The 21,684-nt window shown below is 47.8% G+C and overlaps 1 protein-coding gene across 5 annotated transcripts in view; it reads right to left on the bottom strand.

Moving 5' to 3' along the window:
* LEMD2 (LEM domain nuclear envelope protein 2) overlaps positions 1–14,352 on the bottom strand; it is a 178,665-nt gene extending 164,313 nt beyond the window's left edge. For all 5 annotated transcript variants that reach the window (XR_010793263.1, XR_010793261.1, XM_066609025.1 and 2 more), the window contains exon 1: positions 13,588–14,352. Coding sequence is in view for 3 of the 5 variants with exons in the window: in XM_066609025.1 (XP_066465122.1) it covers positions 13,588–14,317 (730 nt within the window). In the remaining 2 variants the exon portion in view is untranslated. The remainder of the gene's footprint in view (positions 1–13,587) is intronic.
* Positions 14,353–21,684: the final 7,332 nt, after the last annotated feature.

Below are 21,684 nucleotides of genomic sequence, written 5' to 3'. Positions count from 1 at the left end.
GAGGATTGCACATTAGGTTGACGTGCCAATGACGTAGCGCCTCGTAGCCAAATTTTTGAGCAACAAATTATTTGGGACCACTGCAACATCAGTTATACTGGTGTTTTGTATGGCGCTGTAAGAGCAGGGATTGGTTACTAAAAATTGGGCTTTCAAAGTTATTTGCTTCTTCTACATAGTATCTTCTAGTAACTAATAACCACGCCCACTTCTGTCACTGACAGTGCAGAACAGTGTGTTGGCCTGTTTATTAAAATGTGTCAATCACCCATAAACAATGATGCTACTGACCCTGGAAGGGGGTAGTTCTATACCACATGACCTGGTGTTGGAATCAGTACTACTGTTACTGCTGGACCCTGACTGGAATTGGGCAAGTACATTTCTTCTGATAACCCCTTTAAGACGCCTGCACACAGCAGAGCCAGATTCTGCATGTACTTGTCATTCTTTTTCTTCTCTGTACTACGTATTGTCGAGGGAAGTCACCGGACATGCGTGTACAGATTTTTTTTTAATTCCTGCTTTTCCCGCCTAATCCGCGGCCCATCTGGCTTCCATTGACTTCAATCGAAGCAGTCCATGTGGACACTGCAGGAAAATGGAGAATGCTACGATTCTTCCTCCACAAGCGGAAACAATCAATTGGTTTCCGCTCCTGTACATGCTATGGGCGGTATTTGCTGTGGAAACCAGAAGAGGACGCCCACAGCGGATTCCACAGCAAACGTCTGCCCGCGTGCAGGCAGCCTACAGCAGACTTCCCACTGTTTACACTGAAAAGTAACTAGCGTAAATGCACAAACAGTTTAGCAAAACCATACTTTAACCCCTTAGTGACGAAGCCTGTTTGCGCCTTAGTGACGAAGCCAAATTTTGAAAATCTGACATGTGTCACTTAACATAGCATAACTCTGTAAAGGCTTTACATATCCAAGTGATTCTGACATTGTTTTTTCGCCACATGTTGTACTTCATATAAGTGGAAAAAAATAGACTGATAGTATTTATGAATATTTATTAAAAGTGCCAATATTGGGAAAATTTTGAAAAAAACTGTCATTTTTTCACATTTTCAACTGTAATTACGCAAATATACTGTACAAATTTTTGCTAAGGTATATATTTCCATCAGTTTACTTTATTCTGGATGCAGATTTGAAAACCTTTCGTGTTTTTTGAACCATTTAGGAGACATACAAATTTAAAGGGGTTGTCTCGCGAAAGCAAGTCGGGTTATACACTTCTGTATGGCCATATTAATGCACTTTGTAATGTACATCGTGCATTAAATATGAGCCATACAGAAGTTATTCACTTACCTGCTCCGTTGCTAGCGTCCCCGTCTAATGTCGCTGGCTTCTTGCTTTTTTAGACGCGCTTGCGCTGTGCGGTCTTCTGCCTGGTGAATGGGGCCACTCATGCCGGAGAGCTGGTCACCGCGTCGTCATCGTAGCTCCGCCTCCGTCACGTGGTGCTGATCAGCCAATGAGGTGGCTGTATCGGCAGTGGAACGCGGAAGACAAAAGAAGAAACTCCACGGTGCACCATGGGAAGACCCGCGGTGCACCGTGGGAGAAGACCAGCGGCGCCATCTTTAAAAGAAGAAATGAAGAAGCTGCAGAACGCTGATGCAGGTAAGTGCAATGTGCTTGTTAAAAACTAACACGTGCTTTCTTTTTCACAGGGCATAATGCAGGGGTCCATTTAAAAAAAAAAAAACACTTTCGCCGCGAGACAACCCCTTTAACATTACTTTTCAGCATTTTGAAGAACACTGTTTTCCTACACCAACGCCAAGATTGGAAAGGCTCAGGAGTGTCAGAATAATGACCCTATTTTAAAAACTACACCCCTTAATGTATTCACTGAGGGGCGTCATGAATATTTTGACCCCACAGTTTTTTTTCAGGAATTAATTCAATTTAGAGGAGAAAAAGTAAAATTTCATATTTTTGCAAATATGTCATTTTAAAGACATTTTTTTTTCCTATAGTTTACATGAAAATGAGGATTTACACCCCAAAATGGATCCCCCTGTTTGTCCTGTGTTCAGAAATATACCCATTGTGGCCCTAATCTTATGTCTGGGATTCACAGAGGGTAGGCAGTTGAGTCAGACTAGGTAGATTTAAAGCCCAATTCACAGACGTGACTTATATTAAAACTCAAATTTTTAATAAGATACGATTAAAAAACGAAGAAAGGGCACAACACTGACAAACATACAAAAACAAGGAACCAGGTGAGGTAGACCACGAAACAAATAGTGGTACCCGTAACGACCTGGATTATGACACTCGATGAGTGTTTACGAATACTCCACTAGGACAGGAATCTAAAAGACCCCAACAGAGCAAGAGTGGAAGTTAAACGGGCTCATTTAATTGTGGTAGTGCCAGAGCCCGGATAGAGTTTTTTAGAATCTCTAAGCTCCACTCTGTCTCTGTGAAGAAGCGTATTAGACAGGTATCTATTCGCATCGAACGTGTATCGTTCGGTGCAAATTAAGATTTATAGGTCCTATCTGGACAAAATATGGTGGGGTGTAATAGTGTAATCACCCAACCCCAATATTTATAGAGCATCTGTATGTAATAGAAAAATGCTTAGGGTCAGTTAGAACTCAATATATTGTACTGGTAGTGTTTCTTTTCTCCAGATATTTGAGTACAAGTCTCTAGATAACCAAGAGGAAATGTATGTACGATTGTACTTTATTCCTCTATATGCTAAAAGGAGCTGAGAATTGATGATGCAATGATGGTATCTGCTTTCAGCAGTTAATGCGTGGAAATAGTACTTTAGACTCTACGCGTTTCACCACATAGTCTTTGTGGATCATCAGGAGATATAGTACTCAAGCTATAGATAATGAATTTGTGTATATTCACAAGAGGATGAGATTGTATCACGTCACAGAGTATCATAAAGGATTAACAACTGAAATAGGTGATAAACTCTCAGTTTCACTAATAAGAAAAATAGGTCACTTAAGGTAAGTGAACTATTTAAAGAGTCTAAGGAGATGGATCCTGACTCAGAAGTGCCAATAGCTCCTGCTCCTAACTGAGGAAAAATGAGCTATTTCTAGGTCAGAGGGACTATGACGCGATAGTCATGCTATAGAGGTAGTCAAGCGGCCTGATATTAACAAAAGTGAAGCACTAGAAAGGGAGACAGCAATATGTGTCTGTTAGCCCCAATCTTAGTTGAATGTCAAAAAAGACAAAAGGAGAGAAACTAGTGCTTCAAAATAAGCCTAGAGGCTGCCGCAATGTCTAAGTCTCAAATCCCAATGATGGATTTTGAGATAAGCAAGAGGGGAACTAGTGCTTCTTATTAGAAAAAAGCCTAGAGGCTGCCGCAAGGTCTAAGTCTCAAATCCCGATGGTGGATTTTGAGATAAGCAAGTTAGTTAGGAGCCCCTCAAGTAGTAGCTAATGCCCTCATGTAAAAGAAAAAAAGAGCCCCAGCAGGAGCATAGCAGAGAGAGTAACCCGTCGCCTTGATGGTAGGCTAGGGAATGAGGATGGTCATTAACTGAGCTCCTTATATATAAGTGGCTCCTCCCACAATGGGTTTGGTTAAGACAGATCCCTCTAATAGGATCAGGAAAGAACATCAACAATAGCCATGTGCAAAAAAAAAAAAAAAAAAAAAAATAGCCGATCTTGGGGAAGTTATAGCACATCTCTATCCAACAGTTAATACATGCGTAATCGCTCACCATAAGGACCGATCGCAGTGCAGATCTATCCTGACCGCTTGATGTAAATATTAGATTGTAGCCTGTAAACAAGCGGACGGGGCTGGTGGGCGTGACGGAGGCGCCTGACGTCGCCGAAGAGGCTGGGCAGAGCGTATGATGTCACCACGCAAGGGGGAGTGCCTGCAGACTGAATCTCAGTCCGTAGGCGGCGTGGCGTAGGACGCAACTCTCTGCCGGTGCGGCGTATGTGATGTCACCACGTCAGGAGCGCACCTACCGATAGAGTCTCGCCCATACGGGGCGTGTGTGCGCTGCGTCTCACCGCCGACATCATGTCAGAGCGCCATGACGCCTAAGCGTCAGGGGGCGTCTCGTTATTGCTGCGCTGCTATCGGAGATTGATACGTAACTGGCGTATCAATAGTAGTGCAGCGTAATGGTAACTGCACTATTCAATGTACATAACTGTTTAATTAAGGTATTTAGCTTTTGATTGCACATGAGGTATATGACTAGCAATCTTGTAGGTAAGTATTATTGCTAGTGTATCTTTATTGTCACCAAAGGAGGAGGAGTTGATAAAAAAGTGTATACTGATGCAACAAGTACACACTTATATAAAAAATATAGAATATACAGAAGCTCAGTTTTATTTAAACGTGAGATGCTGAATGCACTGAGATCACTGGTCGTTAATTATGAGTATATTCTAGTGTCTTACCCCTTTTCTTATAGACTGATAGTATGCATCGATTCATGAATAAAGATATGATTTGATACCTGATAAGAGATAGAGGCTCAATTAGAGCATATAAATATAATGATGCTGAAATAAAGAAATATTTTGCACACGAACGGACTACGTGGATCAGGATTACAAGTTATGCCAGCAGCAGTCAACATTAGAGAAAGCAGTTAAACAGAAGTTGTTCATTAAGACCAGCAGGTTGAACTGTATCGCATCTATAGATCCAAGCTGCTTCTTTTTGCAGAAGCAGTGAATCTATGTTACCTCTTCTCCCATCGGACTTAACAATTTCCATCCCCTGGAACTTTAAACAGCTAGCATCCCCCCCATGTTGCTCCAACACATGGGTGGAGACTGAAGTTGCTTCATTTCTGCCAATGTTGCCTACGTGTGCCAGGTTCCTACGGCGAAATTGCTGCCTCGTTTTCCCAATATATTGTTTCTGACAGACACAGGTGATAATGTAGACAACATTTGTAGAGAGACAGTTAACAAAATCTCGTATAGTGTATTCTGTCCCCGTTGTACTTGATCTGAAGGTGTCTCCTTTTTTGATAAATCCACAAGCTAAGCATTTAGCGCATGAGAAGGTCCCATTGGGGATGGAGCGTGAAAGCCAATCACTTTGAGGTGTAGATGGTTTTAGGAAGCTTTTAACTACATGGTCTTTGATATTACGGCCCCGACGGTACGTCACTTTCGGATATGCTGGAATACAGGTGCTAATGTCTTTGTCATTTTGAAGGACATCCCAATATGTATGCAAAATCTCAAGTATTTTTTCCCGTCCGGTATCGTAAGTTCCCACAATACGCATTTCTGATGTCTCGTTCCTTGTTTTTGGGATAAGCAGCTCATTCCTGTTGCAACTGCGTGCAAAATGTTCTGCTTGATCCAAAATGTGAATGGGATAGCCTCTTTGTAGGAATCTATCCCTCAATTTTTTACATTCAATGTTAAAGGTACTTTCTTCGGAACAATTCCGTCTGATTCTCAAGAATTGCCCCTTAGGAATACCTTTTTTAAGGGGTTGTGGGTGGAAACTGTTCCAAGAAAGTAAGCTATTGGTAGCTGTACTTTTACGATAAAGGTTGGTCGAGATTTTGCCATCTGGTTGGATTACAATAGTTATGTCAAGAAAAGTCATGGATGTTTTACTGATATCGGCCGTAAATCTCAGATTAAGCTCGTTGCTATTGAGCCAAGTCACGAACTCAAAAAACTGTGATTCAGAACCTGTCCAAAGGATGAGTATGTCATCGATATATCTTATCCAAGACAAGATATACGTGGACCAGGCACAGTTCTCGGTGGAGAAGACACATTTCTCCTCCCACCAGCCCAGGAGCAAGTTGGCATACGTGGGGGCACATGGCGTCCCCATCGCGGTGCCCCTGAGCTGGTGGAAGAACTTCCTGTTAAACAGGAAATAGTTATGTGTCAACACGAATTCTAATAGTTGTAGAATAAATTCGTTTTGAGCCTGATACATCATCCCTCTCTGAGATAGGAAGTGAGTAACAGCTCGTAATCCCACTTGATGGGGGATTGAGCTGTAAAGTGCCTCGACATCGAGACTTGCCACCCATGTATCCGAACTGACTGTGATTCCTTCAATTTGACGAAGGACGTCCATCGTATCCTGTGCGAATGATGGAAGTGCTGAGACAAATGGTCTCAGCATACGGTCCAGATAAACACTGGAATTCTGGGTGATATTGTCAATGCCGGATACGATCGGACGTCCTTTCAGTGGGCTAGTGCCCTTGTGAATTTTAGGTAAAGCGTAGAAAACTGCTATTCTCGGAGTTACTGGGGTCATAAATTTGAATTCTGTATCACTGATGCACTTCAATTCTTTACCCCCAAGTAGAATTTTATTAAGGGCTGTTTGGAAGGCATTAGTTGGATCTTCTTTAAGTGTGGCATATGTAGATCCATCACTCAGAATACACTATACGAGATTTTGTTAACTGTCTCTCTACAAATGTTGTCTACATTATCACCTGTGTCTGTCAGAAACAATATATTGGGAAAACGAGGCAGCAATTTCGCCGTAGGAACCTGGCACACGTAGGCAACATTGGCAGAAATGAAGCAACTTCAGTCTCCACCCATGTGTTGGAGCAACATGGGGGGGATGCTAGCTGTTTAAAGTTCCAGGGGATGGAAATTGTTAAGTCCGATGGGAGAAGAGGTAACATAGATTCACTGCTTCTGCAAAAAGAAGCAGCTTGGATCTATAGATGCGATACAGTTCAACCTGCTGGTCTTAATGAACAACTTCTGTTTAACTGCTTTCTCTAATGTTGACTGCTGCTGGCATAACTTGTAATCCTGATCCACGTAGTCCGTTCGTGTGCAAAATATTTCTTTATTTCAGCATCATTATATTTATATGCTCTAATTGAGCCTCTATCTCTTATCAGGTATCAAATCATATCTTTATTCATGAATCGATGCATACTATCAGTCTATAAGAAAAGGGGTAAGACACTAGAATATACTCATAATTAACGACCAGTGATCTCAGTGCATTCAGCATCTCACGTTTAAATAAAACTGAGCTTCTGTATATTCTATATTTTTTATATAAGTGTGTACTTGTTGCATCAGTATACACTTTTTTATCAACTCCTCCTCCTTTGGTGACAATAAAGATACACTAGCAATAATACTTACCTACAAGATTGCTAGTCATATACCTCATGTGCAATCAAAAGCTAAATACCTTAATTAAACAGTTATGTACATTGAATAGTGCAGTTACCATTACGCTGCACTACTATTGATACGCCAGTTACGTATCAATCTCCGATAGCAGCGCAGCAATAACGAGACGCCCCCTGACGCTTAGGCGTCATGGCGCTCTGACATGATGTCGGCGGTGAGACGCAGCGCACACACGCCCCGTATGGGCGAGACTCTATCGGTAGGTGCGCTCCTGACGTGGTGACATCACATACGCCGCACCGGCAGAGAGTTGCGTCCTACGCCACGCCGCCTACGGACTGAGATTCAGTCTGCAGGCACTCCCCCTTGCGTGGTGACATCATACGCTCTGCCCAGCCTCTTCGGCGACGTCAGGCGCCTCCGTCACGCCCACCAGCCCCGTCCGCTTGTTTACAGGCTACAATCTAATATTTACATCAAGCGGTCAGGATAGATCTGCACTGCGATCGGTCCTTATGGTGAGCGATTACGCATGTATTAACTGTTGGATAGAGATGTGCTATAACTTCCCCAAGATCGGCTATTTTTTTTTTTTTTTTTTTTTTTTTGCACATGGCTATTGTTGATGTTCTTTCCTGATCCTATTAGAGGGATCTGTCTTAACCAAACCCATTGTGGGAGGAGCCACTTATATATAAGGAGCTCAGTTAATGACCATCCTCATTCCCTAGCCTACCATCAAGGCGACGGGTTACTCTCTCTGCTATGCTCCTGCTGGGGCTCTTTTTTTCTTTTACATGAGGGCATTAGCTACTACTTGAGGGGCTCCTAACCAACTTGCTTATCTCAAAATCCACCATCGGGATTTGAGACTTAGACCTTGCGGCAGCCTCTAGGCTTTTTTCTAATAAGAAGCACTAGTTCCCCTCTTGCTTATCTCAAAATCCATCATTGGGATTTGAGACTTAGACATTGCGGCAGCCTCTAGGCTTATTTTGAAGCACTAGTTTCTCTCCTTTTGTCTTTTTTGACATTCAACTAAGATTGGGGCTAACAGACACATATTGCTGTCTCCCTTTCTAGTGCTTCACTTTTGTTAATATCAGGCCGCTTGACTACCTCTATAGCATGACTATCGCGTCATAGTCCCTCTGACCTAGAAATAGCTCATTTTTCCTCAGTTAGGAGCAGGAGCTATTGGCACTTCTGAGTCAGGATCCATCTCCTTAGACTCTTTAAATAGTTCACTTACCTTAAGTGACCTATTTTTCTTATTAGTGAAACTGAGAGTTTATCACCTATTTCAGTTGTTAATCCTTTATGATACTCTGTGACGTGATACAATCTCATCCTCTTGTGAATATACACAAATTCATTATCTATAGCTTGAGTACTATATCTCCTGATGATCCACAAAGACTATGTGGTGAAACGCGTAGAGTCTAAAGTACTATTTCCACGCATTAACTGCTGAAAGCAGATACCATCATTGCATCATCAATTCTCAGCTCCTTTTAGCATATAGAGGAATAAAGTACAATCGTACATACATTTCCTCTTGGTTATCTAGAGACTTGTACTCAAATATCTGGAGAAAAGAAACACTACCAGTACAATATATTGAGTTCTAACTGACCCTAAGCATTTTTCTATTACATACAGATGCTCTATAAATATTGGGGTTGGGTGATTACACTATTACACCCCACCATATTTTGTCCAGATAGGACCTATAAATCTTAATTTGCACCGAACGATACACGTTCGATGCGAATAGATACCTGTCTAATACGCTTCTTCACAGAGACAGAGTGGAGCTTAGAGATTCTAAAAAACTCTATCCGGGCTCTGGCACTACCACAATTAAATGAGCCCGTTTAACTTCCACTCTTGCTCTGTTGGGGTCTTTTAGATTCCTGTCCTAGTGGAGTATTCGTAAACACTCATCGAGTGTCATAATCCAGGTCGTTACGGGTACCACTATTTGTTTCGTGGTCTACCTCACCTGGTTCCTTGTTTTTGTATGTTTGTCAGTGTTGTGCCCTTTCTTCGTTTTTTAATCGTATCTTATTAAAAATTTGAGTTTTAATATAAGTCACGTCTATTAACCCCTTGAGTGGCAGGTTTCCTACCACCCTGTCGTGCCCACCAGGGCAGGTTTTTTAAAATGATCTAATCATTGAATTTCAACTAGTTTTGCAGTTGCGTCTCAAGAGCCATAACTTTTTCATTTTTCCATTGACACGGCCATATGAGGGCTTGTTTTTTGCGGGACAAGTTGTGATTTTTTAAACAGGGGGGAGGAAAAAAAGAAATGGGGAAAAAAGAAAAAAGGGGCCATGTCATTAAGGGGTTAAATAATGTATTAACTTCCTTCTCTGGGTCATTACGACGCACATGGATACCACATGTGTGATTGTATTTTTGATTTTTTACAAAGTAAAGGGAGACAAGTGTTTTTTTTATTTTTTTAATAATTTTTTTACTTTTTTTTTTTTTAAGTTTTTAAAATTTTTTTATTTTTTTTTGTCCCTTTAGGGGACTTCCACAGGGACCCATCAGGACCCCTGATCACATTCCAGGGGTCCGATGGTGACAGCCCTTTACATGCTGCAGTGACAGCCCTTTACATGCTGCAGTCACATAGACTGCAGCATGTAAAGGGTTAACACAGCAGAGATCGGAGGTTTTCTCTGATCTCTGCTGTAAGAGCTAGTACCTAGCTGTCCTCGGACAGCTAACAACCAGCTCTCCCTGCCACAGAGACCATCGGCTTGCTTCTGACAAGCCGATGGTCTCTATGGCAACCTGTAAACAAAGCAGGACATTGCCGACATGTCGGCAATATCTTCTGCTGGTTTTTCAAAGCCCTTGCTTTGTTCTCTGTGGGTCTGTGCAGGCAGAGCACAATGTCACAGCTTGTGGCATTGTGCTCTGCAGCTCCCATAGTGATACATAGCCCGGAAATCTTCCGGGCTATGTTGCTATGAGCAGTGGAGCTCGTCACGGAGCTTTTCCGGGCGTGCCACTCAAGGGGTTAATCTTATGTCTGGATGCACAACGGGGCCCAAAATGAAAGGAGTAATCGGTAGCTTTCAGAACATACATTTTGCTTGAAGTCCTTTTAGGCCCCATTGCCCACTTGTAGAGTTCTTGAGCGGCCAAAACCATAGAGAACCCCCACAAATGACCCCATTTTGAAAACTAGACTCCTTAACGAATTTATCTAGGGGTGTGCTGCGTATTTTGACCTCACAGTTTTTGAATGAATTCAAGCAAAGCAAAAGGAAAAAATTGGGATTTTTGTTTTTTTGGCAATTCTGTCATTTTAAAAACAGCTTTTTTTAAACAGCACACATATAAATGAAGACTTGCACCCCAAAATGGATACCCCCGTTTGTCCTGTGTTCAGAAACATACCCATTGTGGCCCTAATTTACTTACAGGAGCCATGGCAAGGCCTATAAAGGAGGGAACACCCGTTGGATTTCAGGGCACAACTGAATAAATTCCAGGTCCCATTGCTCATTTGTAGGGAATAAAAATTGACTCCCTAAAAACGTCCCCCCTCCTCCGTGCCCTTTTCGGCGTTCCCCAAATCTTAGTTAAAAGTAATAATGTGAACTGTGTGGTATTTCCAAAGACAGGGGTAATTACGGAGGCTGGTTGGAATGGGCCCAGAAAACCGGGTATCCCCCCTTCTCTCATGCTTTTTGGGGTCATTTCTTGACCTCAGCAGTGGGTATGGGGTGTAAAAAGTGGCGTTCCGTGAGTCTTCGTAAGCTTGCGAAGGTGCGTCCGTCTCATACAGAAGGCACTCAACAAGCTGCTCCTGGAACTGCATGAAGGCGAGCGTTCCCGGGGCTTCTTGTAAAATACGTATTACAGGTAGCGGTCTGAATAACGCCGGGCTCACACAGCCGTAGGTGGAATCCGCTTGCGGAGGCCCGCAGCAGATCCCAGCTGTGAGCCCGGCTGTGACCCTGCGTACGGCCGCGTAATTTACTGCGCATAACTGCGTACTTACACGGGCGGTCATGCGCAGTACACTTTTTTTTGTTTGCATTTCCCGCACCGTCACTTAGCGATGACGCGGGTACCCGCAGCCCGTATACAAGGTAGTTGCGTATGGGCTGCGGGTATATCCGCGACCATGGAGCACAATAGGCTCTATGTTGCGGATATCTGCAGTAAAATAGAACCTGCTGCGTTCTCTTTTCTGCGAGTGGATTACACAATTCCAACCCGCTAATGTGAGCGAAATTGTGTAATCCAATGTGATTGATCTGCGTATTACCGCGGATCAGATGTATGCGGAATCCGTAATTCCTATCCGGTCATGTGAGACCGACCTATGTTAGATAGCTACTTTTTTTTTTTTTTTCGTGACCGGGGACTGCTCAACGAGGCCACCTGTCATTGCTCCAGGCTCTCGGCGACCATTGCTCGCTGAGAGCAAGGAGATTTTAAAATTCCTGGGATCCCCAACTCCTGCGCATGTGTCCGGCATTTTGCCGGCAATCGCATGTGCAGAATTCGGGAAGGTTCAAATACGGAGGCCTCCGGTAAAAAGTTTCATCTCCTCTCACCAATCGCATAGGTGAGGGGAGATGAAACTTCAATATTTTTTTTCTTCTTTTACGTGACTGTCAACGGCAAACACGTGACCTGGAACCGCTCACCGCGGCCCCCCGTGAAATCTCCAGGCTCTTGGCTCAGTTTTGTAGCCATGAGCATGGAGAATTTAAGTTAGCCAGGCAATCCACAGCTTTTGCGCATGCGTCCGCCATTTTGGCGTCGGGCGTGTGCGCAGAAGCTGAGGTAAGGTCCGCGGATAAATCCGGCGGCCTTATGTACGTACTTTCATCCTCCCTCACGGATATGATCCATGAGGGGAGATGCAACGTAAGCTTTTTAAAACTTTTTTTTTTGTTTACACTTTTTTTTTTTTTACTTTACATGATCACTGTTATCCATTGGATAACAGTGATCATGTCCTCGGTGAAATCTCTCTGCTCCTAGCTACACATGGTAGCCAGAAGCAGAGGGATTTTGAATTTCCAGGGGCTCGAGCGCCTCTGTGCACGCGCCCGATGCTTGACGTCGGGCACGCATGCGCAGAAGGGGACTTCAGGTCCCAGGACACCGGGACATTTGGGAGGACCGAGGTGAGTATTTTCACCTCCTCTCATGGATATTTTCACCTCCCCTCATGGATCTGATCCATATACTGCAGGAGTGATCAAAGCATGGCTAGTAGTTGTGCCATGTGGAAAAAAAAAAAGCAGAACAATAAAGTTTTACTAAATATAAAAAAGTAATAATTAAAAGAAAAACCTTTTGCCATATTTATAATAAAATTTAAAAAATAAAACAAAAATACATATTTGGTATCGCTGCATCCGCAAAAGTCCGATCTATCAAAGTAACGTATTATTTAGCCCTCATGGTGAACGTTGTCCGGAAAAAGAAAAAAAAGGAACGCCAGAAATGCACTTTCTTGGTCACCCTGCCTCCCAGAAAAAAATGCTATTAAAAAGCGATCAAAAAGTCATATGTATTACAAAATGGAACCAAAGCAAACTACAGGACATCCCGCAAGAAATGAGCCAATTTACAACTATGTGGACGGAAAAATAAAAAAAGTTAATGCGAGCAGAAGATGGCGGAGTAAAATAATTTTTAAAAAGTTAATGTCTTTGAAAAAAAAATAAATAAATAAATAAATAAATAAATAGTACAGCAAAAAAATATAAATAAAAGTTTGGTATCATAGTAATAGTACTGACCCATAAAATAAAGGTATCATGTCATTTTTACTGCAGTTTGTGCGCCATAGAAACAAGATGCACCTAAAAATAGTGGAATGTGTTTTTTTTTTATTGCAAATATTATTAGACTTAGAATTTTTTAACGTTTTGGAGTACATTTTAGGTATATTAAATAGTATCATTGAAAAATACAACTTGGCACACAAAAAACAAGCCATCATTCAACTACGTCGATTTTTTAAAGGAGTTGGGGGAATAAAAGAGAAGAAAAAAAAGGGGCCACGTGGCAAGATTTCCACGGTGAAACCGACCCGTGGGAACCCAGCATAAATCAGCTACACACTCTGCAAGAAGTCCTGCCAGACCAAACCAAGTTGTAAAGCCACTTTTAAACAGTACGTGAGGAATTGAGTATTGCTGATACAAATTTAGGTTCATTTAGGTGTAGATAAACAGAAAAGCATATGTGCGCTGTGGATTTTGGAACGGATCTGCATTATTTGGTGTAGATTGTGATGCGGATCCACAGCAGGTTTCAACCTTTCAATTGAAAGGGTAAAGTCTGCTGTTGATCAGCACTAAAATCCATAGATTTAAAGCCGATTTTGGTGTAGATTTTCTGCACCAAATCCACTACTTGTGAATGCATTCTTACAACACTAAATACTATGCAATGAACTTACTGTCATTGTCCTGTGAGGTACTTAAAATGCCACTCTTGACAATTAGGATACCAGTGAAGACCAAAAGCAAGATGATACACAGCCCCCGCAGCAGTCTTGACAGGTAGTGCTCCAGCTGTTTGGACCAACTTGATTTAAAATGTGAAACACTTTCCTGTTTTATGCCAGCTAGAGTCTTGTAAGATGGAGGGTCCACCGCAGTCCTACTGCTGGAGAGAGACTGACTCGTACTCAGCTCCCTGATGATGTCACCAACATGCTCATCTGCTGAGTACCTGTGGCGGCCTAGGGAGCTTCTCTCAGAGGGGTCACCAGAATACCTGTAACGATCTAAGGAGATTCTCTGGGGGTTGTGTCCTGGCAGGGACACCCTTTCGCTCTTCCACAGTGTACTCTCATGCGTGCGAGCAGAGGAAGAAATGTTTCTCCCGGGATACCTGCTGTCATCGACTCTCTCATCTGCCCACCAGCTCCTCTCTTCCTGCGAGAGACCTGTCTCCTCCCTCATTGTGCCCCAAGACGCTCTCTCTTTAGAAGGCTTCCAGGACTCCTCATCGGCATTGTCATTGTGGTGGTTTCTTCTGACTTTGCCCCTGCTGTTTCGGGTTTTCGTAGAATCCGCATGTAACTTCCAGAGTTTCTTCTCCAGGACCCTCCGTGTACTGTCTGTTACAGGCCCTGGCGTATAACCAAAAGCTATTAGTTCCCTTCTAAGCTTTTCATCACCCATTTCCCAATCGATAGAGGACCTGTGATGACGTCACGACCATGTGACAAGACTTATGTGGGAGGAGTATTCCCGAGTCTGTAAGGAAGTGCTGGAAGCGTATTGGAATCTTGCTAAAAAGTTAATTGGTTTCTCAGGCTTTTTAGCAGTGACTGCAAACATCAACACTGTAGACTGGAAGAACATCAAGCCGAGCTGAGCCACAGTTACAATATTCTGTGGGTGCTCTCTCCTCTTAGAGATGCAATACTCTGCAGTACTGGGGTCTATGTGTGCTGAATGCAAAGCTCTGCATGTACTGGGGCAGTTGGTGCACTAAAATGCAATACTCTAGATCAGGGTTCCCCAACTCCAGTCCTCAGGGACCGCCAACAGGTCATGTTTTCAGGATTTCCTCAGTGTTGCACAGGTGATGTAATTATAGTCAGTGCCTCAGACATTGCCACAGGTGTTGTTACCATAGGATATCCTGAAAACATGACCTGTTTGCATATTAACACTTTCTGCCGCAGTTCTCTGGCGCGGCCGATTCAGCCAATCAGCTGGCTGGAATCGGCACCACGTGACTCAGTGGCGTGCCCGCGCATTGCCGTGCACGATGAGTGTGCCCGTGCATCACGTGGGCTGTGACGTCACCGAGCCTTGCATTTGCACGCGGATTTTGACCACCATTCATCTACAGGGGAAGCAAGCTGATGGTTGGAGCCTTTTCCCCAATTTACAAGATGGGAGAGTAAGATTTGTGCTCTACGTGTGGTGAGTACCCACCTGAGATTTGTGCGCCGTGCGCTACGTGTGGAGACGCGGTCACCTTAGATTAATGCTACGTGTGGAGACGCGGCCACCTGAGATTAATGCGCCGTGCGCTACGCGTGGAGACGCGCTCACCTGAGATTAATGCGCCGTGCGCTACGCGTGGAGACGCGCTCACCTGAGATTAATGCGCCGTGCGCTACGCGTGGAGACGCGCTCACCTGAGATTAATGCGCCGTGCGCTACGCGTGGAGACGCGCTCACCTGAGATTAATGCGCCGTGCGCTACGCGTGGAGACGCGCTCACCTGAGATTAATGCGCCGTGCGCTACGCGTGGAGACGCGCGCACCTGAGATTAATGCGCCTGCGCTACGCGTGGAGACGCGCTCACCTGAGATTAATGCGCCGTGCGCTACGCGTGGAGACGCGCTCACCTGAGATTAATGTGCCGTGCGCTACGCGTGGAGACGCGCTCACCTGAGATTAATGCGCCGTGCGCTACGCGTGGAGACGCGCTCACCTGAGATTAATGCGCCGTGCGCTACGCGTGGAGACGCGCTCAACCTGAGATTAATGCGCCGTGCGCGGAGACGCGCTCACCTGAGATTAATGCGCCGTGCGCGGAGACGCAATCACCTGAGATTAATGCGCCGTGCGCGGAGACGCGCTCACCTGAGATTAATGCGCCGTGCGCTACGCGTGGAGACGCGCTCACCTGAGATTAATGCGCCGTGCGCTACGCGTGGAGACGCGCTCACCTGAGATTAATGCGCCGTGCGCTACGCGTGGAGACGCGCTCACCTGAGATTAATGCGCCGTGCGCTACGCGTGGAGACGCGCTCACCTGAGATTAATGCGCCGTGCGCTACGCGTGGAGACGCGCTCACCTGAGATTAACGCGCCGTGCGCTACGCGTGGAGACGCGCTCACCTGAGATTAACGCGCCGTGCGCGGAGACGCGGTCACCTGAGATTAACGCGCCGTGCGCTACGCGTGGAGACGCGGTCACCTGAGATTAACGTGCCGTGCGCTACGCGTGGAGACGCGGTCACCTGAGATTAACGCGCCGTGCGCTACGCGTGGAGGCGCGGTCACCTGAGATTAACGCGCCGTGCGCTACGCGTGGAGACGCGGTCACCTGAGATTAACGCGCCGTGCGCTACGCGTGGAGACGCGGTCACCTGAGATTAACGCGCCGTGCGCTACGCGTGGAGACGCGGTCACCTGAGATTAACGCGCCGTGCGTGGAGACGCGGTCACCTGAGATTAACGCGCCGTGCGCTACGCGTGGAGACGCGGTCACCTGAGATTAACGCGCCGTGCGCTACGCGTGGAGACGCGGTCACCTGAGATTAACGCGCCGTGCGCTACGCGTGGAGACGCGGTCACCTGAGATTAACGCGCCGTGCGCTACGCGTGGAGACGCGGTCACCTGAGATTAACGCGCCGTGCGCTACGCGTGGAGACGCGGTCACCTGAGATTAACGCGCCGTGCGCTACGCGTGGAGACGCGATCACCTGAGATTAACGCGCCGTGCGCTACGCGTGGAGACGCGATCACCTGAGATTAACGCGCCGTGCGCTACGCGTAGAGACGCGATCACCTGAGATTAACGCGCCGTGCGCTACGCGTGGAGACGCGCTCACCTGAGATTAACGCGCCGTGCGCTACGCGTGGAGACGCGCTCACCTGAGATTAACGCGCCGTGCGCTACGCGTGGAGACGCGCTCACCTGAGATTAATGCGCCGTGCGCTACGTGTAGAGACGCGCTCACCTGAGATTAATGCGCCGTGCGTGGAGACGCGCTCACCTGAGATTAATGCGCCGTGCGCTACGCGTGGAGACGCGCTCACCTGAGATTAATGCGCCGTGCGCTACGCGTGGAGACGCGCTCACCTGAGATTAATGCGCCGTGCGCTACGCGTGGAGACGCGCTCACCTGAGATTAACGCGCCGTGCGCTACGCGTGGAGACGCGCTCACCTGAGATTAACGCGCCGTGCGCTACGCGTGGAGACGCGCTCACCTGAGATTAACGCGCCGTGCGCTACGCGTGGAGACGCGCTCACCTGAGATTAATGCGCCGTGCGCGGAGACGCGGTCACCTGAGATTAACGCGCCGTGCGCTACGCGTGGGGACGCGGTCACCTGAGATTAACGCGCCGTGCGCTACGCGTGGAGACGCGCTCACCTGAGATTAACGCGCCGTGCGCTACGCGTGGAGACGCGCTCACCTGAGATTAATGCGCCGTGCGCGGAGACGCAATCACCTGAGATTAATGCGCCGTGCGCGGAGACGCGCTCACCTGAGATTAATGCGCCGTGCGCGGAGACGCGCTCACCTGAGATTAATGCGCCGTGCGCTACGCGTGGAGACGCGCTCACCTGAGATTAACGCGCCGTGCGCTACGCGTGGAGACGCGCTCACCTGAGATTAATGCGCCGTGCGCGGAGACGCGGTCACCTGAGATTAACGCGCCGTGCGCTACGCGTGGAGACGCGGTCACCTGAGATTAACGCGCCGTGCGCTACGCGTGGAGACGCGGTCACCTGAGATTAACGCGCCGTGCGCTACGCGTGGAGACGCGGTCACCTGAGATTAACGTGCCGTGCGCTACGCGTGGAGACGCGGTCACCTGAGATTAAAGCGCCGTGCGCTACGCGTGGAGACGCGGTCACCTGAGATTAACGCGCCGTGCGCTACGCGTGGAGACGCGGTCACCTGAGATTAACGCGCCGTGCGCTACGCGTGGAGACGCGGTCACCTGAGATTAACGCGCCGTGCGCTACGCGTGGAGACGCGGTCACCTGAGATTAACGCGCCGTGCGCTACGCGTGGAGACGCGATGACCTGAGATTAACGCGCCGTGCGCTACGCGTGGAGACGCGATGACCTGAGATTAACGCGCCGTGCGCTACGCGTGGAGACGCGCTCACCTGAGATTAACGCGCCGTGCGCTACGCGTGGAGACGCGATGACCTGAGATTAACGCGCCGTGCGCTACGCGTGGAGACGCGCTCACCTGAGATTAACGCGCCGTGCGCTACGCGTGGAGACGCGCTCACCTGAGATTAACGCGCCGTGCGCTACGCGTGGAGACGCGCTCACCTGAGATTAACGCGCCGTGCGCTACGCGTGGAGACGCGCTCACCTGAGATTAACGCGCCGTGCGCTACGCGTGGAGACGCGCTCACCTGAGATTAACGCGCCGTGCGCTACGCGTGGAGACGCGCTCACCTGAGATTAACGCGCCGTGCGCTACGCGTGGAGACGCGATCACCTGAGATCAACGCGCCGTGCGCTACGCGTGGAGACGCGATGACCTGAGATCAACGCGCCGTGCGCTACGCGTGGAGACGCGATGACCTGAGATCAACGCGCCGTGCGCTACGCGTGGAGACGCGATGACCTGAGATCAACGCGCCGTGCGCTACGCGTGGAGACGCGATGACCTGAGATCAACGCGCCGTGCGCTACGCGTGGAGACGCGATGACCTGAGATCAACGCGCCGTGCGCTACGCGTGGAGACGCGATGACCTGAGATCAACGCGCCGTGCGCTACGCGTGGAGACGCGGTGACCTGAGATCAACGCGCCGTGCGCTACGCGTGGAGACGCGATGACCTGAGATCAACGCGCCGTGCGCTACGCGTGGAGAGTACCCACCTGAGATTTGCGCAACGCCATCTGACGCGACCTGACTTTTTTTGCAGATTTGTGCGCTACGTGTGGAGACGCCACCCGAGATTTGTGCGCTACGTGTGGAGACGCCACCCGAGATTTGTGCGCTACGTGTGGTGAGTACGTCACCTGAGATTTGCGCGCCGCCACCTGACGCAACCTGTCTTTTTTTGCAGATTTGTGCGCTCGGCTGGAGACGCGCCACCCGAGATTTGTGCGCCTTATTGCAAAGTTACGTGTGGAGAGGATCCTGACGTTTGGACGCGTTTCGAGAAGAATTTCGCTTCGCTCGGACACCATCTGACATAACTCAGCGAGGTAAGCAGCTGCATCTGCCCAAATTTTCATCGCGTGCATCTGTTCATATGCGCATATTTGGCGCATATTTGCAGGTTTTCGCTTGCATCTGCTGACATGCGCATATTTGGCGCATATTTGCAGGTTTTCGCTTGCATCTGCTGATATGCGCATACTTGGCGCATATTTGCAGGTTTTCGCTTGCATCTGCTGATATGCGCATATTTGGCGCATATTTGCCGGTTTTCTCCTGCATCACCTGATATGTGCATATTTGCAGGTTTTTGCTTGCATGTGGTGATATGCTCTCCGTTTTCCACAGGACGACTCGTGTGGAGAGGAACCTGACATTTGGCTGCGTTTTGTACAACGTACGGAACCGGAGATTGGCGTTTTAGGTGCTGATCTCACATTTGCCCCCCGCCTTTTAGAGAGGACGACTCTTCTGGAGAGGAATTTCGCTTCGCTAGGACACCACCTGACGTCACTTGGCGAGGTAAGCTGCTGCATCTGCCAAATTTTTCATTGCTTGCATCTGCTCATGTGTACATGCATGCACGTATACACGCATGCATACACGTATACACGCATGCATATGCGCATGTATACATGCATGCATACATACATGCATGCATACACGCATGCATACATACATGCATGCATGCATACATGCATACATACATGCATGCATACACACATACATGTATACATACATGCACGCATACATGAATGTACATATGCATGCACACATGCATGCATGTACACATACATGGACGCACACATGCATGTATGCATACATGCATGCATGTACACATGCATGTACACATGAGCAGATGCAAGCAATGAAAAATTTGGCAGATCAAAGCAATGAAAAATTTGGCAGATGCAGCAGCTTACCTCGCCAAGTGACGTCAGGTGGTGTCCTAGCGAAGCGAAATTCCTCTCCAGAAGAGTCGTCCTCTCCAAAAGGCGGGGGGCAAATGTGAGATCAGCACCTAAAACGCCAATCTCCGGTTCCGTACGTTGTACAAAACGCAGCCAAATGTCAGGTTCCTCTCCACACGAGTCGTCCTGTGGAAAACGGAGAGCATATCACCACATGCAAGCAAAAACCTGCAAATATGCTCATATCAGGTGATGCAGGAGAAAACCGGCAAATATGCGCCAAATATGCGCATATCAGCAGATGCAAGCGAAAACCTGCAAATATGCGCCAAGTATGCGCATATCAGCAGATGCAAGCGAAAACCTGCAAATATGCGCCAAATATGCGCATATGAGCAGATGCACGCGATGAAAAGTTGGGCAGATGCAGCTGCTTACCTCGCTGAGTTATGTCAGATGGTGTCCGAGCGAAGCGAAATTTTTCTCAAAACGCGTCCAAACGTCAGGATCCTCTCCACAAGTAATTTTGCAATAAGGCGCACAAATCTCGGGTGGCGCGTCTCCACACGAGCGCACAAATCTGCAAAAAAAGACAGGTTGCGTCAGGTGGCGTCGCGCAAATCTCAGGTGACATACTCACCACACGTAGCGCACAAATCTCGGGTGGCGTCTCCACACGTAGCGCACAAATCTCGGGTGGCGTCTCCACACGTAGCGCACAAATCTGCAAAAAAAGTCAGGTGGCGTCAGGTGGCGTCAGATGGCGTCGCGCAAATCTCAGGTGGGTACTCACCACACGTAGCACACAGCGCATTAATCTCAGGTGATCGCGTCTCCACACGTAGCGCACGGCGCATTAATCTCAGGTGAGCGCGTCTCCACATGTAGCGCACGGCGCATTGATCTCAGGTGATCGCGTCTCCACACGTAGCGCACGGCGCATTAATCTCAGGTGAGCGCGTCTCCACACCTAGCGCACGGCGCATTAATCTCAGGTGATCGCGTCTCCACACGTAGCGCACGGCGCATTGATCTCAGGTGATCGCGTCTCCACACGTAGCGCACGGCGCATTGATCTCAGGTGATCGCGTCTCCACACGTAGCGCACGGCGCATTAATCTCAGGTGACCGCGTCTCCACACGTAGCGCACGGCGCATTAATCTCAGGTGAGCGCGTCTCCACACGTAGCGCACGGCGCATTAATCTCAGGTGATCGCGTCTCCACACGTAGCGCACGGCGCATTGATCTCAGGTGATCGCGTCTCCACACGTAGCGCACGGCGCATTAATCTCAGGTGATCGCGTCTCCACATGTAGCGCACGACGCATTAATCTGAGGTGACCGCATCTCCACACGTAGCGCACGGCGCATTAATCTCAGGTAACCGCGTCTCCACACGTAGCGCACGGCGCATTAATCTTAGGTGACCGCATCTCCACACGTAGCGCACGGCGCATTATTCTCAGGTAACCGCGTCTCCACACGTAGCGCACGGCGCATTAATCTCAGGTGATCGCGCCTCCACACGTAGCGCACGGCGCATTAATCTCAGGTGACCGCATCTCCACACGTAGCGCACGGCGCATTAATCTCAGGTGATCGCGCCTCCACACGTAGCGCACGGCGCATTAATCTCAGGTGATCGCGTCTCCATACGTAGCGCACGGCGCATTAATCTCAGGTGATCGCGTCTCCACACGTAGCGCACGGCGCATTAATCTCAGGTGATCGCGTCTCCACACGTAGCGC

The sequence above is a fragment of the Eleutherodactylus coqui genome, chromosome 1, assembly GCF_035609145.1.
Source record: "Eleutherodactylus coqui strain aEleCoq1 chromosome 1, aEleCoq1.hap1, whole genome shotgun sequence".
NCBI lineage: Eukaryota > Metazoa > Chordata > Amphibia > Anura > Eleutherodactylidae > Eleutherodactylus > Eleutherodactylus coqui.
Note: the sequence above shows the minus strand (reverse complement) of the source record. Positions and strands in the feature narration are given on the sequence as shown.